Raw genomic sequence first — 17,087 nt, forward strand, 5'->3', positions numbered from 1 at the left:
TGTTTGTGAATGATTTGACTTCCCCACTTAAATGAAGCCCTATGATGCTAATACCTACAGTATTACACATGTAGAATGTTAAAGCATTTTAGTTGGCGTTAGAATCCTGTTGTAAAAAATTGTATTGCCTTTTTTTTGTCAAGAAGTGGACTTGCAGAGACAATTGCATAATATAATATAATATAATATAATATAATATAATGTAATATAATATAATAGTCAAATACTGTTACAATCCTGGATAAAAATCAAGTGGTAAAACGGCCTATTTCTGTTGCATTGATTTCTCAGGTAAAAATTACAGGTTGATTTAGAGCCTATCCATGCTTGTGAACAACTACATTTCCCATCGTTCGAGACTACATTACCCATGATCCCCCGTTCCTGCATTTGTCGGATTGTGCTGGGCGAAAAAAGCGTAATTTTGTTCCAATGATCGGGAATCAATAACATCCAAACCATCAACATAAGTCATCCAATCATAAAACAAATTGGTAAGATAAAAGCTTTTCATCCAAACAATTGGAAAGTGTCGTTTTGTTTTCTTAGAATGACGGCAAATGTCATAAATGTGGAGTTAAAGGAAGCTAGCTGGCTAATGAGTTCATCATCTGCTTTATTATTAATCATCACACTGTTGAAATTCATCATAAAAACACTTGTAATATAGTCAATATATGTTTTGTTGAAAAAATACTTCTGTTTAGCCTGTCAGATTACAGCTTGGGTGAGACAGTTACAGATATTTATAGCAAGACTAATATATTTCATACGGTATTTTTCAGTTATTAAAAATACTTTACTGACAATAAATTATTAGATGTTTTATTTGTAATGAAAAATCACTTCTCTATGTTAAAAAAATAGATATGGCTGTCATTTTGTTTATCGCGTTTCTCTTCATAGACACGGAACCTGTCAACCCAGCGAGGGAAACGCTTAGGCTATTTTAATTTCCCTTATAACTCTGATATTTTTCGCATGTAATTTAAGATGTCCTGAAACCTAAAAACAGAATTGAGTTTCTTTATATGATAATAATGATTATAATAAAATATAAATTTACTAGTAATTTGATTTAGGCTATTTTCTGACAGATTACCTTAATGTTTACAATGTAGCCTATTTCCTCTAGTTTCCTCTATTTAACATGTCTAGCCTCTTTTGTGGTCCTGAACTGTTTGGTTTATTACTCACGTGAAGGATCACAGTGCTTAAAATATTGGTTGAGTTAAGTGAAAGAATGATTGATCTTTTTATTATTATTATTATTGCTCAGATTATTATTATTATCATTATTTATTTATTTTATTGTTTTGCAGAATCAATCCTCTGACTACACAAAGATTTATTCAGAAGCGTGTGTAAGTTTATGGAAAATGGGGCAGTTTTGCACAGCGGGAGATGAAGGCCATGAGGATACAACTGAACACATCTAATGGAATAGAGCAGTCTCACCTCTCTGACAAACAGGTGAGCGATATATCAGTTGTTGATCAGATTAATAAAATATTCATTAGTGTACACATATCAAAGCAGAGCATCTCCTTGCACCTCAAGAATTTATCAGAATTTGCAAATATGAATTAAATGAATGAATTAAAATAGAGCATCTCCCATACTATAGTATTTCTTAGAGAACTACTACAGGAGCTTGTGATGATAGACTATAATTGCATGTACTGAATCGGAATCCATTGAGATTTTTTATTTTTAATCCAGCAGTCATGGAAGCCAAGGAAAATGGGTCAGTGGACACCAAAAGGTAAGTGTATACTAGGCTATGTGACGGTATAAAATTGTAATTTTATAATTTTAATTTTATTTTAACGATAATTGCTGAAGCTTTTATCATTGTATGATTGTATTATCGTGGTATTGAATTAAGATACAAAAAAGTGTTGTTCTCCTAACAGGTTTAATAACTTTTCTTATAACAAAAAGAACTAGGAACATTTAAATACCATAAAACAAAACACAAAACAATGTAGCCTATAAAGTAAACAGGTTTCAAACAGATAAAGAGCAATGTAACACTTTACAATAAGGTCCCGTTAAGTTAATGCTTTAACTAACATTATCTAACAATGAGCAGTGGCGACATTTGTTACAGTAGTTATTATTATTTCTTAACGTTAGTCAATAAAAATACAACTGTTCATTGTTAGTTAATGTTTGCCCATGTCCATTGAACAATATTAACATATACAACTTTGATTTTAATAATGTTTTAGTAAATGTTGAAATTAACATTATCTAATATTAATAAATTCTTTATAAGTATTTTTCATTGTTAGTTCATTAGTTCAACTAATGAATTCACTAATCTTAACGAACATAACTTTTCATGGTAACACTTTACAATAAGGTTCATTAGTTAACTACCTTAGTTAATGAACTAAGAATGAACAATACTTCTACAGCATTTATTAATCTTAATTAATCTTAATTTCAACATTTACTAAAACATTATTAAAATCAAAGGTTGTATTTGTTAACATTAATGTACTGTGAGAACTAACATGAACAAACAATGCTGTATTTTTATTAACTAACATTAACAAAGATTAATAAATACTGTAACAAAAGTATTACTCCTTGTTAGTTCATGTTAATTAATGCAGTAACTAACAAACCTTATTGTAAAGTGTTACCCTTTTTATATATATATATTTTTATATATATTTTATATTTTGATAACATACTAATATAACCTTATTGTAAAGCGTTACTGAACAATGATAAAGAATGATCTAGTCCAGATTTAAATGTAAAAATGTTTAAGTTTGAAAAAAATAGACAGCCTATCAAGTCTTTAAGTCATTAAGTATTTGATGCTGTGATGAACACCATAGCGAATACAAAAATCTGATTGGCTGTTTGGAACAATTAAATACTGATCAGAAACAGCAGCTGCTTTGTTTGCGGGGTTACCAGGGTAACGGCTGCAATTCTGCTGTTCCATAAAAGCGTCAGAGAGTGAATGTGCATTTTCATTCAGCGCGTCTCCTTCACTCGTTCCTCCATGCGCTTCTCATCTGTGTTGGGCTTGTGTACATCAGAGTGCTCATGCCTCTTTGACGCAGCACACACGGTGTTGGAAAGGTATTCTTAAAATGCACTCTAAAAATCTAAATAATTCATAGAAAGGAATTGTTCACAGTACTTTGAAGTGCCCACAATAACAATATCATGCATGTTAATTATTGTGATATCTTATTACTGCATCAACAGGTCTAGTGTATACAATAACAAAATTGAAGCCAATTCAAATACTTCTGTTTTATACTCTTGATAAAGACTGTTTCTAAAATTACCTGAGCTCGGAACAGAGATTTTTTAAGATGGACCCCTTCCTCCTTGGCCAATATGTGAAGAACTTGAATAGGCCTATTTCAACCAACAACAAACTCAGGCAATCTGATGGAATAAACCAGTCATCTTCATGCTCCATCAGTGGCTCTGAGTCAGAAAGCAGAACTTACCTTCGCAATCCATTTATTTAGCCATCCTCAAAGTTGGTGTTGTCTCCCTGATGAAAATCAATAGGGAATTTAAGAATTAGAAAATGTGGGTTCCAAGGAATGGACAATTTTTGGAAATAATTCTTAGCTCAGCCCTCAGTTTGTGTTGTACAGTACTGGTGGAAAAATCATCATCTTCTTTTGGCTTCTCCCGTAAGGGGTCACCACAGCGGGACGCCCGTGGCCTTCCTGACACAACCCAGCACTCAGAGTGCACTAACTCGTACAACACTGGTGCTGGGACACTCAAATATACTCACTCCTATGGCCAATTTAGCATATCCAATCCTCCTAGCCTGGACGTCTTTGGACATGGGGAGAACATGCAAACTCCACACAGAAAGAACTCCTGGCTCAGCTGGGGCTCGAGCTGAGGACCTTCTTGCTGTGAGGCAACATACTACCTACTGAGCCACCCGAATCCAGAAACAGTGCAGGAAATCTACTTTTAACATACTGTGCCACTTTAGAATAGAAATGCTTTGTTTCTTCTGTGACAGCAGAGCTGTCGTCTGATGTTTAGATGGCCTCTCGTTTATTACACAAGGGCAGAGCCATGGCAACTGGACTGAAAATAAATGGTTTGCATGGCAACTGGTGCCAATTTATTTGATAATCAGCATTTATTTCATTTAAAATATTCAAACACTGTCAGTTGTTGAAGATCAGAATATTATTACAACACTGATTTTACCAAAGCAGATTTTCCTGAACAAGAGCTTATGCGCAAATTTAATAAGTGATTTGAGCACACACACCCTTTCTCCATGACCCCGCCCTCCAAAAACTGTTCAGGCAAACAGAGGCAGAGAATGATGTCTGATTGGACACTTCTTTTAGTGATATCCTACAGCACACAAGAAACAGATTTAAGCCTAGTAAAGTGATTATTTGAAAGTGATGAAGTGTTATAAAGTGATCACATTTCTTGGAAGATTGTGTAGACATATGAAATGGTTAAATCATACTAATGCATCAGTTGAATATTTTTCACTCCCTAATAGTTCTGTGGAGAATGGGCAGCTTACTGATCCCGCACACTGGGCTGTGGTGGATGTGGTCAATTACTTTAAAGCAACAGGGTTTGAGGAGCAAGCCAACGCTTTCCAGGATCAGGTAGGGGTTCATTTTCATAAATGTATTTCATTTTCATAAATGTATTTCTGTGATGCAAAGCTGAATTTTCATTAGCCATTATTCCAGTCTTCAGTGTCACATGATCCTTCAGAAATCATTCTAATATATTGATTTGATACTCAGTATTATCAATTTTGGAAACAGTTGTGCTGCTTAGTATTTTTTGGAACCTGTGATAATTTTTTCGGGATTCATTGATGAATAAAAAGTTAAAAAGAACATAATTTATTTAAAATAGAAATCTTTTCTAACAATATCTAAAAAAGACTTTACAGTAATACTTTACAATAAGGTTCATTAGTGTATTAATGTATTAACTCACATGAACTAACAATGAGCAATACATTTGTTACAGTATTAATCTTTGTTAATGTTAGTAAATAAAAATGCAGCTGTTAATTGTTTGTTCATGTTAGTTCACAGTACATTAACTAATGTGAACAATTACAACCTTTGATTTTAATAACGTATTAGTAAATGTTTAAATTATTATTAAATAAGATTAATACATGCTGTAGAATATTGTTCATTCTTAGTTGTTGTTAACTAAGGTATAACTAATGTTAACTAATGAACCTTATCGTAAAGTATTACCGTCTTTACTATCACTTTTTATCAACTTACATCCTTGCTGAATAAAAGTATTAATTTATTTAAAAAAAAAAAATAATAATAATTTACTGACCCAAAACTTTTGAACGGTAGTGTATTGATACTTTGCACGTGACGTCAGTTGTACTGGCTGGTGGGCAAGAACGTCATTCTCTAGCAACGAAAACCAGTAAACTAATCAAGGATCTTGCCAGGACGTTGCCAGTTTTAATATACAAAAGTTGGTGTTTTGAGGTGTACACGACATGCCAGATAGTTGTTGTGCGATTGGATGCACTAACCGCGTTTGTTGCCCGCCAGATATCACGTGACTGCAAAGTATCAATAGTTACAAAAGATTTCTATTTTAAATAAATGCTGTTCTTTTTTTAACTTTTTATTCATCAAAGAATCCTCAAATCAGATCAAATAAATGCAAGCTTGATGAGCATAAGAGACTTTTTTCAAAAACATTAAAAATAGTAATGTTTCCAAACTTTTGACCGGTACATACATATACATATACAAGACATCCTTGACTGGAGTGAACAAACTAAGACATTATTATTCCTCATATCAAACTTGAGAATTGCAGGGACATTTTTGCCTTGCATTTTCCCAAATGTTTCCTAAAAGGTCTGACCAGCGCTCATAGAAAAACATACATGTGGCAACATTTTTGCAAAATGCAAAATACATTGAGTCATGCACTTTTCACAACAGTTTTAAAGTGAAATGTTCAGTGAGTGACTCTAAAAGCCTGTTTAGTTTTCTCCGGAACAAATGAACGCGAATATGGCAACGTTTTATTACGTTGGTGTTTGTACGTATCACCGCAGTTCTGAATTGAAATGTTCCGTTGAGTGGCGCTAAAAGTTTAATGCTCCATTTTAAAATAACATACACCTACACTAAACCCTAAACTTACTCGATAGTGTTAACAAAAACAAATGTGACATAAAAAAGCAATCATAACCATGCCATTTTAGCTTGTTGCTGAGCTCTTTTATAGTGGCTCGTCTTTCACGGGAATCGTGCACTATGGTAAAAACTAGTGTATTGAGATCATAACATAATTGTGAAAAGAGCCGCGTGACAACAAGTCTTTATTAATTCATAATCTGCCCCTGTAAACATAATTGTGTGTGTGAAAACAATTAAAAGTGCTTGCTGTTTTACTGCCTCTAGTGTTAATTTATGTTGGAAACTGCAGTGATATGTGCGTATTGGTACATATTTTGTGTTTTGCAAAAATGTTGCCTGTGTTGCATAATCCACAGCTACCCTTCTGGTACTTTATTTATTAATTCTCTGGTACTTTATTTATTAATTCATGGCTAATGTTTAGCCAAATAATTTACTTGTTTTTATACATTGACAATTCAAACATGCATGATATTTCATGTACAAAATTTACTTTGATATGCACTTTTTAATGCCTCCATGTTCATCTCTCAATTGCATTCAGCTGTGTATGAAATATGGTCATTTGACAACAAATTTCAATTCTCAAGTACTAGCTCATTGTTACTAGGCTAGCTCATCACTAGGCTACAAGACAACCATAGTATAAACCTATTATGATGCGATTTGGGATTTTACACTTTAAAGTTGTATAATGAATTCAATAATATTCATGTTATTATTTTGTCTTCTGTGTTTCTGTATTTATTTATTTTTGCTAAACTTACAGGAAATCGATGGCAAATCCCTTTTATTAATGACTCGTAATGACGTTCTAACCGGACTGTCAATAAAACTGGGTCCTGCACTGAAGATATACGAGTATCATGTCAAGCCTCTCCAAACCCAACATTTAAGAAGTAACGTCTCGTAGCTGCTTGCAGCCATATGGACGCATGGAAGACAATCACCGCAGTGCAGGATAACTGCAGACAGAACTAATACATTTTATGCATCTTGATAAATAAACATGGTGAATTTATTGCTTTTAAGGTCTCATTCTGCTGTACAGGCACATTTACAGTTTTCAGCCGACCTATGTTTAACAGTGTGTTCCTTCAAATTTGACTTTGTGTGCTTGTCCATAAATCATTATTGCTTTTAAGATTAAATGCTTGGTTTAATAATGTGATCTGTGATGTCAAATGAAAAACTGAGATGTTTCTGTGTAATGCATGAAGTACATTTGAACGGAAGTGAGATTGACAACATTGCTGTCACAGCTGAGATTTTATCAGCTTTTTGGTGTTTATTTCCCTTTTTGTTTTTCCAATTTTAATAGATAAAAAGTGTGTTGAGATAAATTGACAGCACAAATGATCAAATGTCTGAAAATGATGATAAAGGCTGAACGCGTGAGGTTTGTTTTCGGGAATCCTGTCAGAATGACAGTGCTTTGTGCTGCTATTAATTCTGTTTATTCATTTAATTCTGTAACTAACAATGTGATTCCTGATGAATTGGTGAATTGTTGTTGTTGACAGACAGCACAACACTGTAAATCTAAAGCAGTTTGTGATACAGGGTGTTTTAAAAAGAGGAAACAAAGGCCAGTGTAGCCTGCAATAAATGGTGCTTTTTCAGATTCCACTAACTGGTCCTCATTACAGTGCTGTTTAACTTCCTTTGTGCATGTGAATAATAAATGTAATAATCAGTTTTCCACTAAAATCAATCTCCTAAAACAGTCAAATCCCCAAAACATTACTGGCATTTATTGGTATACTGATGCTGTTTTCTTTTTGTTTCATTTTTTTACCCCTCAATGTTGATACATGTATTAGTGATCAATGAAATAAGATGATGAAGCCAACTGATATTTCATGTTAATAATTTTGTTCATTGCTACTCCAGAACCACTGCTGTAAACACCTTTCATCTCTTCATTACTTTTGAAGAACACAGTTATAACTCTGAAAACTACTGAAATGGATTCAAGTTTAATTGATTAAAACAATGTTATAAATATGAGAACACTGTTTATTAACCCACTGTTTTCATTTATTAATATGTATCCAAGAATAGAAGGGAGTTCTCATTTAAACATTTTTATATTTGTAAATTTGATTTACTCGATTTACTTCAAAGATAATAGAAAAGGCAGTATCCTCACAACTGTGTTCCTTTCTTGAAAGAAATGATATCTGCGAGGATTTCCAGTCCGGATTTAGACCGTACCATAGTACCGAGACAGCTCTCATTAGAGTCACAAATGATTTGCTCTTATCATCCGATCGTGGTTGTATCTCGCTATTAGTGTTACTCGATCTTAGTGCTGCATTTGACACCATTGACCACAGCGTTCTTTTAAATAGATTACAACATTATGTTGGCATTACGGGAAATGCACTAGCATGGTTTAAATCATACTTATCTGACCGTTATCAGTTTGTAGCAGTAAATGATGAGATGTCTCATCGATCACAAGTTCAGTATGGCGTACCACAAGGCTCAGTACTAGGACCGCTGCTGTTCACTCTGTACATGCTACCATTAGGAGATATCATTAGGAAACATGGAATTAGCTTTCACTGTTATGCCGATGATACTCAGCTCTATATTTCTTCAAAACCTAACGAAACTTATCAATTCACAAAATTAACGGAATGCATAGCGGATATAAAAAATTGGATGACTCGTAATTTCCTACTTCTAAATTCTGAAAAAACAGAGTTTCTAATTATTGTACAAAAAACTTCCTCACGTAATAACCTAGAATACTGTCTAACACTCGATGGCTGCTCTGTTAAGTCTTCGTCGTCGGTTAGGAACCTGGGTGTGCTCTTTGATACCAATATTTCATTTGAAAGTCACGTGTCTAGTATCTGTAAAGCTGCATTTTTCCATCTTAAAAATATATCTAAATTACGCCATATGCTCTCATTGACAAATGCGGAACAATTAGTTCATGCGTTCATGACCTTAAGGCTAGATTATTGTAATGCTCTACTGGGTGGTTGCCCTGCACGCTTAATAAACAAACTACAGCTGGTTCAAAACGCAGCAGCTCGAGTTCTTACCAGAACCAGGAAGTATGACCATATTAGCCCGGTTCTGTCAAAACTGCACTGGCCCCCTATTAAACATCGCATAAATTTTAAAATATTGCTGATCACTTACAAAGCACTAAATGGTTTAGCTCCGCAGTACTTGAGCGAGCTCTTAACGCATTATAGTCTGTCACGTCTATTGCGATCTCAAAATTCCGGCCAGTTACTAATACCTAGAATATCAAAATCGACTGCTGGCGGTAGATCCTTCTCCTATTTAGCACCAAAACTCTGGAACAGTCTTCCTACCATTGTCCGGGAAGCAGACACACTCTGTCAGTTCAAAGCTAGACTAAAAACACATCTCTTTGACCTAGCTTTCACATAATACATTATAGACTTCTATAATTTAATGTTAGGCTGCATAGATTAGGTCAGCCGGAACCGGGAACACTTCCCATAAATCCTGATGTACTCGTTACATCATGAGAAGAATGACATCTACGCTAATTTTAGTGTCTGTGTTTATCCCGAGGTTTTCCTGCAGCCTGCCGGATCCAGGCCGTATCCAGATCTGACGAAGGACCTTCGCCTGGACCGATGACAACGCAGTGCTGAAGTGCCAACTAGTCTCTCCATATGGAGGATCCCTCTACCACTAAACAGATAAGGCGTTGTCGGGAAAATTCGTTTCGCGTTCCTACCCCAAAGCAACAAAATAAAATAAAATTCTTTATCAAAATTTATAAGGAAAGACAAGTACTTTGTTTAGGCTTGGCTTGTAGGGAATTCCAAACCTGCGTATATTCTAACGCACATAACTATAGAACCCATTCTAAATGTGCATGTGAGCGTTCACATCAGCGTTTCTCACAGGTTCGCGTTTAAAGTCTGTGTAGAGGGAATGGTGTCGTCTTAGCGGCCCCTAATTTAATAACAAATGATCGTTGCGACGGAAGCAAATCAATCAAAACTAACTTTAGATGGAAAATAACTTAACTCTGCTATAAAGCCAAAACAATCTCTGTTACCTTAAATTATACGCTTATCTCTGTAAAGCTGCTTTGAAACAACCTACATTGTTAAAAGCGCTATATAAATGAAGATGACTTGACTTGACTTGACTCGTGTTATTACACAAAAAAAAATCTATCTGTAAAAAAAAAAAACAATGAAGTCTGTTGAATATTTAAACAGATAATCATGCTAGATTGCTTTATACATTTTATTTGTTTTGTGTATATGAGATGTCTAGTTTGTGAATGTTGCCGGCCTTTACATTTTGGCTCGTGGTTTTCTGCGCACAGTGCCTGTGATGTTTCCTGCTGGATTATCGAGAGGAAGATAAACCTGAAATAAAAGCACAACAACATAATGTGACATGTAAATGAAATATAAATACATACAAAGCAACACTCCACATATCCTTCATGCTTTTAAGTTGGTATAATAAAGTGGTTTGTAGAAATGTGGCAATAAAGTCATTTTAAGAGTAGCAGCCTCAAAAGTCCTGATTTTGTCAGAGCCTGAAAACTCTGAACTTTGTTCTGTGTCAATACAGATATTCAGACTCATCTGAACTGATAACCTGTGTGTGTGACTGGCTTTTTCCCCAGGATTTTCTCTGTCACTCACCTCATCCTTGTTAGAGAGTCCCATTTTTGTCATGTCAATGACAAAATAATGCTGATTCGGCATAATAATCTCGATTTCCTCAACCTATTGAATCCAGATGATGACAAGACATAAAAGCACATTTTTTATGACATGGAATGGTATATTAATTTCTAGTGTATATATACATAAGTAACATAAAGCAGTAAGCCACTCAAGGTCATGCTTTGTTTTTGGGCTTTGTTCAAATCACTAACCCTTAGTATAAGCAGTAGTAACAAAAGTCAAAAGTTTTTGCACTAACAAAAATCACACAAAACTGAAATCAGTTTGACTTACCTGTGGAATTCTGTCAAGTACCAGGAGTTGTGTATCGTACAGAGTTTTCTGAACTGAATGAGAGTACTCTCCACGATCATAGGGTCCCGCAAACTTCTGAATTATGGTGTCCTTAACCGTTTTCCTACGAGGACATTTTCATTGTACAGTATACATATATGACACATAAAATGTATCACGTCCTATGGCATGTCTAAAAGTTTTGCACTTTGTTGGCATGTCTAAAAGTTTTGCATTTACCATGCAGCGTCAAATGGCACGTTTACGTGAGTGTTGTAGCGCCATTTTGCATAAACAGAAGTGCAGAAGAATCTGTCCTTTGCCTCTGTCAGAGTGGTGAAACGGTCCTTCAGGAAGCCCTCAAATCCAGACTGAGTAGTCTTCAGTACCTTCATATCTCTTAGACCGCTGTGGACCACTGGAGTCACTGAGAAAAATACATTTGAACAAAAAATTTGCTCAAACACAACAACAATATTCTTTCCCCTTATAGTTCACTTCTGAATGAAAATTTACTGATAATTTACTGACCCCCACGTCATCCAGGATATTCATGTCTTTCTTCAGTCGAAAAGAAATTTAAGGTTTTTGAGGAAAACATTCCAGGATTTTTCTCCATATAGTGGACTTTAATGGGGTACAACATGACAACCAAATTGCAGTTTCAATGCAGCTTCAGAAAGCTCTACACGATCCCAGCCGAGGAATAAAGGTCTTATCTAGATAGGTCATTTTCTATAAAAAAAATACATTTATATACTTTTTAACCACAAATGCTCGTCTTGCACTAGCACTGCGATGCGCCATGCATTACGTAATCCTGTTGAAAGGTCACGAGTGACATAGGTGGAAGTACCGACCTACTGTTTACAAGTAAACGTGCAAAGACGAAGTGAAACGCCATTTACAAAAAAAATAAATAAATAAAAGGTAAGACAATAATGTCGGATTATTTTGAAGTTGGAGGAGAAAATGAGATGGAGTTTTTCGCCCTACCCTACATTTTCCGCCTACGTCAGGTTACTGCCTGACCTTTCCAACGTGATTACGTAATGAGTGAAGTCGTGGACATGTATAGATGTGTGGTTTTTTTTTGTTTTTGTTTTTTTGTTTTTTGAAAATTACAGATCGTTTTGCTAGATAAGACCCTTATTCCTCGGCTCGGATCGTTTCGGTCCCTTTGAAGTTGCATTGAAACTGTAATTTGGACCTTCAACCTGTTGGTTCCCGTTGAAGTCCACTATGGAGAAAATCCTGGAATATTTTACTCAAAAACCTTAATTTATTTTCGACTGAAGAGAGAAAGAAAGAAATTAACATCTTGGATGATGTGGGGTTGAGTAAATTATCAGGAAATTTTTATTCTACTCCTTTAATTGTTTTCCTTCAGATCACCATCACTAGTTCAGAATCTGATCTTTACTCACTACTCAGATGTTGTTCGACCTCACAGAAGCGGCAGGCCTCAGGGCAGAGGACAAAAGCATGTGTGTGCTCAACTCCATTCTGTTAAACACATTCATAATATTTTAATTGACTATAGGATACTGGTCACTTTAATGTATTTCAAACCACACTGTAAAAAAAAATTACATCCCCAAGTCAAAAATTTCAAGTGACCGATAACATCTAAATTTTTCAATTAGTCTGACGTATTATTTCTCATTGAGCCAATGTTAACAGACTATTGCAACAAGAATTTCACTTGGGCCAATTGAAAAATTTAGATGTTATCGGTCACTTGAAATTTTTGATTTTGGAGGGTTAGAAATTTTTTACAGTGCAATTGATTTAATAAGAATCATTCATATAAATCAAACATTTATCATACAAAATGAAATCTGCAAAAAAATTCCGTCCTAGAGCTTTTTTTAAAATTGACCACTTTTGTAGGTAATTCTTTTCTATGAATTATAAGTGACTGGTGTCAAGATAATTTTTAGTGGATGTATGAAGTTCCATTTAAGTTTATACAGGCGTAGTTACAGATGTTGCTTATTCACATTGCAGTACTGTGAATATTGTTAACTTTTGTATAATACATTGCTTGTGATGTTCCTCATTTGTAAGCCGTTTTAATAAAATTGATTGATTACAGTTTTTACCAACTGCTTACACACAAAATCTTTTCATGTCACACGATTTTTGAAACCTCTCACTCAAAGTGCAAAACTACATGCCAAATCTTCAAAACCATAAGCTATTTCTCAGCCTTTGACTCAGTTTTCAATTGCATAAAACACTTTTTGCAAAACACTACACACAATTCTCTACCTAAAACACAAAGATCTATCAGGAAGTGACTTGCTTTCCTTTTCCAAACACAACCAATCAAAATGCTACACTTATTCACCAGGTCACACAGACACACTCCTCACATGTGCAAACACTAATTGCTTAACTGATCACTAACCAATCACTGCTTTACTGTAGTATAGGCCTAAATAGTTCAAAGGTCAGAAGATCTGTTTTGAACAATGGCTTCCTGGGACCCCCCGGGACCCCCCACCTCACTACACACAATTCTCTGCTTTTGGCACAATTTTCATGCAGAAAATCTCCTGTTTTCACAAGGAACACACTGCCATTCAAATATGCACACTGACTCATCACATGGGCAAACACCCGTCACACAGTTTTACAGTTAGCAATCAGAGCTTTAGCATGAAAGGTCAACAGGTGAGCTCTTCAATGGATCAATGGATGACAACATTGGATTATTATTTTTTTTACTGTAACTGTATACAGTCAATTCTTCTGTTGTTTTGTATGTAGACCACTGTATGTACAACTTTGTGTTGGTTGGGATGTACACTGTACATTGTTTTTGTGGGAAAAATAAAATGTATTTGTTACCGTGTATTTGTGTGTTCTGAGTATAAAAACAATATTCTCAAATATTTTACAACACACTTATGTATGTACTGTCTGTAGTAAGTGTAACACTGAACCAAAAAAAGGCCTAAGTCATTATGATGAATGGAGAAGAAGTGTTTTCCATTCATCATAGTGTTTTACATTGAGCACACCAGTGTTCAACTGGTTCTTATAAATGTCTATTCATATGATGGTTTGTGTGTGTCAGTTGAAAACAAAATACCATTTTGAGAAGAAATAACATTGTTTTGAATAAAGTTTCATTTTGCAGGAGAATTGAGGGGTTTTGCCCATTGTGTGTGTAGAGTTCTGAGAATATGAGGCATGCTTTCAGAAAATGTGTGTAAACAATTGAGAAAAACTATAAAGAATATACTTTTGGTTTACAGTACATATGTTTATGGTTTTGTTGTATGCTACTGTAAACAACAATAAGGTTAGGCCTAATAAATATTTTCTGTTTCTACATTGCATTGGTGTTTACAGTGTACTTGTTACATCAGATTACTTTCACTGTAGAACATTGTATTGAAATGTAGATATAAGCCTATGAAAGACCAAAGAGCTTTAGATTTAGAACAGCAGTGTTTACATGGTATATCCAAAAATGTATTATTATGAAAGATGTGTTTGCCATTTGATGCAAATGCTTCATTCTGACATGTGTTTATGGCATTTTGAATGCAGTGTTGCATTTTGAAGGAGATGTGAGGCATTTTGCATTTTGTGTGTGCAGTTTTGAGAATTGTGTGTAGAGTTTTGAAAAAAGGAGACTTAGTTTTGAAAACGTGTGTAAGCAATTGGTAAAAACTGTAAATGATTAATTATATATACAAATATCTCATTTGTTTTTTGAAAGCCACTGTGTATATTCTGCTTTAGAGGTAACACAACACCTTTTCCAGTCTCTTCCAGGGAACTTCATCAATGTTGACCCTCACTCTTGTGACATGATTGAATGCTGTGAGAAAATGTGCACAAATATCCAGGGCAAAGCCCTCGAGGGTCTTGATCTGCAAGACAAGAAATATTCTTATACAGACATTGCTTAAAACAACTAAACATCAGCTGTTTAACTATAAGATGTTAACTATAAGATGATTAATTTGATTTAATAACTAATTCATGAAACACTTGACATCTCTGTTGATTTATCGAAACTAATGCTAGTTTGCATTCACTATAAAAACTAAAAAACATGCAGGAGCTTTTCTACCTGAACTGATCGTGAATTATTTTTATGAACAAAGGCCTATGTATACTAAAATAATTATTATTAGTGTATAAATAAAATTATTTATATTTGAGGGGGGGGGGGGGGGGGGGGGATAATGAATGTAGCTATAAATCAAATCATTTATACTGTAAGAGCAAAATGAAACAAATAAAAAGACCTACTCCTTTTATTTTGGCGAGAGCATGGACAGTGTTTTTGATTGTATCAGTGGGGATGATATCAGAGTTGTCTCCAGTCAGATAGTCTTTTTGGGTCTTCAGGGTTAACTGAACATCTGCAATCAGCTCAGTAATGTGGTGATGAGATCCTTCACGACGGATGTGAAGAACTTTAACCGTGTTCTTCCCATAGCCCGTCCTCACAAACTCCACATTCTACACGAGACACATTACAAAATAATACTGTATAAAAGCTTCTTTTTTTAAAAAAAAGAGGCTAGCATGACACATCCACACATCTACAGTATGAATGAAAATTAAATGTATTTACCTGATCTGAGGTAGTGGCCATGACTGTAAATGGAGTTACTGCAGACTACAGTGGTTGGAGGATGTTTTTGAAGTTGGCACCAGTTTTATTGTTTTGTAATGGGTCCAAATGATCAATGATCTTCCCCACCTCCATAATCAGTTCAGAGATTCTGATTTGCTGAGAACCCTCCAAAACAAGCCACCTCTCTCACCTCTGTCTTTCTCAATTTACTCAGTGACCACAGTCACGTCCTTCTCCACCCCATCCATAACCCAGCATTTCATCTGGTCAACAGTTATACTGCTCCCTTTACCACCCCTCAACCAAAGTTCAACAAATTTTTCTAGGAACAAGAGAAAATCAGGCCTGAGCTGGTAATATCTTGTCAACAGAGTGTTTTAGGGACAGGAAATCTCTGCGAGATTTTAGCTGTGCAATTCAGAGACAGAGTAGCATAAACCGAAGGGACATGTATATGTTGTGTTGTCTTATACCAACAGCCTAAACAAATTCTACTCGGTGACAAATAAAAGTATTCTGATTATTTTTATGATATAGGTGTGATATATATGTGTCACTTAATATTCAACAATATTATTGATTTGCCTGCATAGACACCATTATATGAGAATTGAACTGAGCTGGATGATGAAATCACTGTTTTCTCCAGAGTGGCTGTACTATGGACTATGACACTATTTTCTTCTAGATCTGCTGTACAGCAGAAACAAACTTTGTTGCATTATGTTCCTGTCATCACTGTAAAGCTGCTTTGAAACAATCTGCATTGTAAACAGCTCTATATCAATAAAGGTGACTTGACTTGACTTGTCTATAGGCCTTAGAACTACCTTTGTTTGAGGGCGAGCCAAAGTAGCCAGCAGGCAGACGGTCATTATGCAAATATGTCATGTGGGGATGTATACATCACAGAATTAATGGCAGGAATACAAACAAAGCATCTGAAGAAGTGTTTTGTTGGAGGAATTAACTGCCTTTGTGTGGACTTTGTGCTTTGTAACTTTTCAAGCAAAAACAGCTATATTGCACAGGAAAGGCAAAATTTGTCTAATAAGCTTTAATAAACTATTCCATTTATATACTATATATATATATATATACACACACACACACACACACACACACACACACACATATATATATATATATATATATATATATATATATATATATATATATATATATATATATATACACATATGGATATATTCATATATGGAACAGTTTATTAAAGCTTACTAGACAAATTTTATGTATATAATATATATGACTATTATTTCATATGTCTGGCTTTACAGGGTCCATTTATAAATAAATAATTGA

General features: G+C 34.7%; 2 protein-coding genes across 5 annotated transcripts; one reads left to right on the plus strand and one right to left on the minus strand.

Moving 5' to 3' along the window:
* The first annotated feature begins 339 nt into the window (after positions 1-339).
* samd13 (sterile alpha motif domain containing 13) lies at positions 340-7,805 on the plus strand. 3 transcript variants are annotated; one of them, XM_079856889.1, is made up of 5 exons: positions 340-494; positions 1,323-1,473; positions 1,723-1,765; positions 4,529-4,640; positions 6,946-7,805. In XM_079856889.1, the coding sequence occupies exons 3-5, from the start codon at positions 1,728-1,730 to the stop codon at positions 7,087-7,089; spliced, it is 294 nt and encodes a 97-aa protein (XP_079713015.1). In that variant the 5' UTR covers positions 340-494; positions 1,323-1,473; positions 1,723-1,727; the 3' UTR covers positions 7,090-7,805. The 3 variants fall into 3 exon arrangements, with proteins under 3 accessions (XP_079713015.1, XP_079713014.1, XP_079713016.1); XM_079856888.1 differs by having other exon boundaries at positions 341-494; positions 1,726-1,765; XM_079856890.1 differs by having other exon boundaries at positions 341-494; positions 1,360-1,473; positions 1,726-1,765.
* uox (urate oxidase) lies at positions 7,149-16,007 on the minus strand. 2 transcript variants are annotated; one of them, XM_079856887.1, is made up of 8 exons: positions 15,762-16,007; positions 15,434-15,646; positions 14,932-15,048; positions 12,586-12,664; positions 11,399-11,585; positions 11,159-11,282; positions 10,841-10,924; positions 7,149-10,555 (listed from the first exon to the last, which is right to left on the minus strand). In XM_079856887.1, exons 1-8 carry the CDS (start codon positions 15,780-15,782, stop codon positions 10,481-10,483), a joined length of 900 nt encoding a protein of 299 aa, XP_079713013.1. In that variant the 5' UTR covers positions 15,783-16,007; the 3' UTR covers positions 7,149-10,480. The 2 variants fall into 2 exon arrangements, with proteins under 2 accessions (XP_079713013.1, XP_079713012.1); XM_079856886.1 differs by having other exon boundaries at positions 14,932-15,051; positions 15,762-15,856.
* Positions 16,008-17,087: the final 1,080 nt, after the last annotated feature.

Source organism: Squalius cephalus (assembly GCF_949319135.1).
Source record: "Squalius cephalus genome assembly, chromosome: 22".
Classification (NCBI taxonomy): Eukaryota; Metazoa; Chordata; class Actinopteri; order Cypriniformes; family Leuciscidae; genus Squalius; species Squalius cephalus.

Bases quoted from the DNA above. Each gene is read 5' to 3' on its own strand.
- samd13 (XM_079856889.1), top strand. From the start codon at position 1,728: ATGGAAGCCAAGGAAAATGGGTCAGTGGACACCAAAAG. The intron at 1,766-4,528 runs GTAAGTGTATAC...ACTCCCTAATAG, and splicing joins GGGTCAGTGGACACCAAAAG to TTCTGTGGAGAATGGGCAGC. The intron at 4,641-6,945 runs GTAGGGGTTCAT...CTAAACTTACAG, and splicing joins CCAACGCTTTCCAGGATCAG to GAAATCGATGGCAAATCCCT.
- uox (XM_079856886.1), bottom strand. From the start codon at position 15,782: ATGGCCACTACCTCAGATCAG. The intron at 12,665-14,931 runs GTGTTGTGTTAC...TGTGTTTAACAG, and splicing joins CCTGGAAGAGACTGGAAAAG to AATGGAGTTGAGCACACACA. The intron at 11,283-11,398 runs GTAAATGCAAAA...ATGTCCTCGTAG, and splicing joins GTGCCATTTGACGCTGCATG to GAAAACGGTTAAGGACACCA.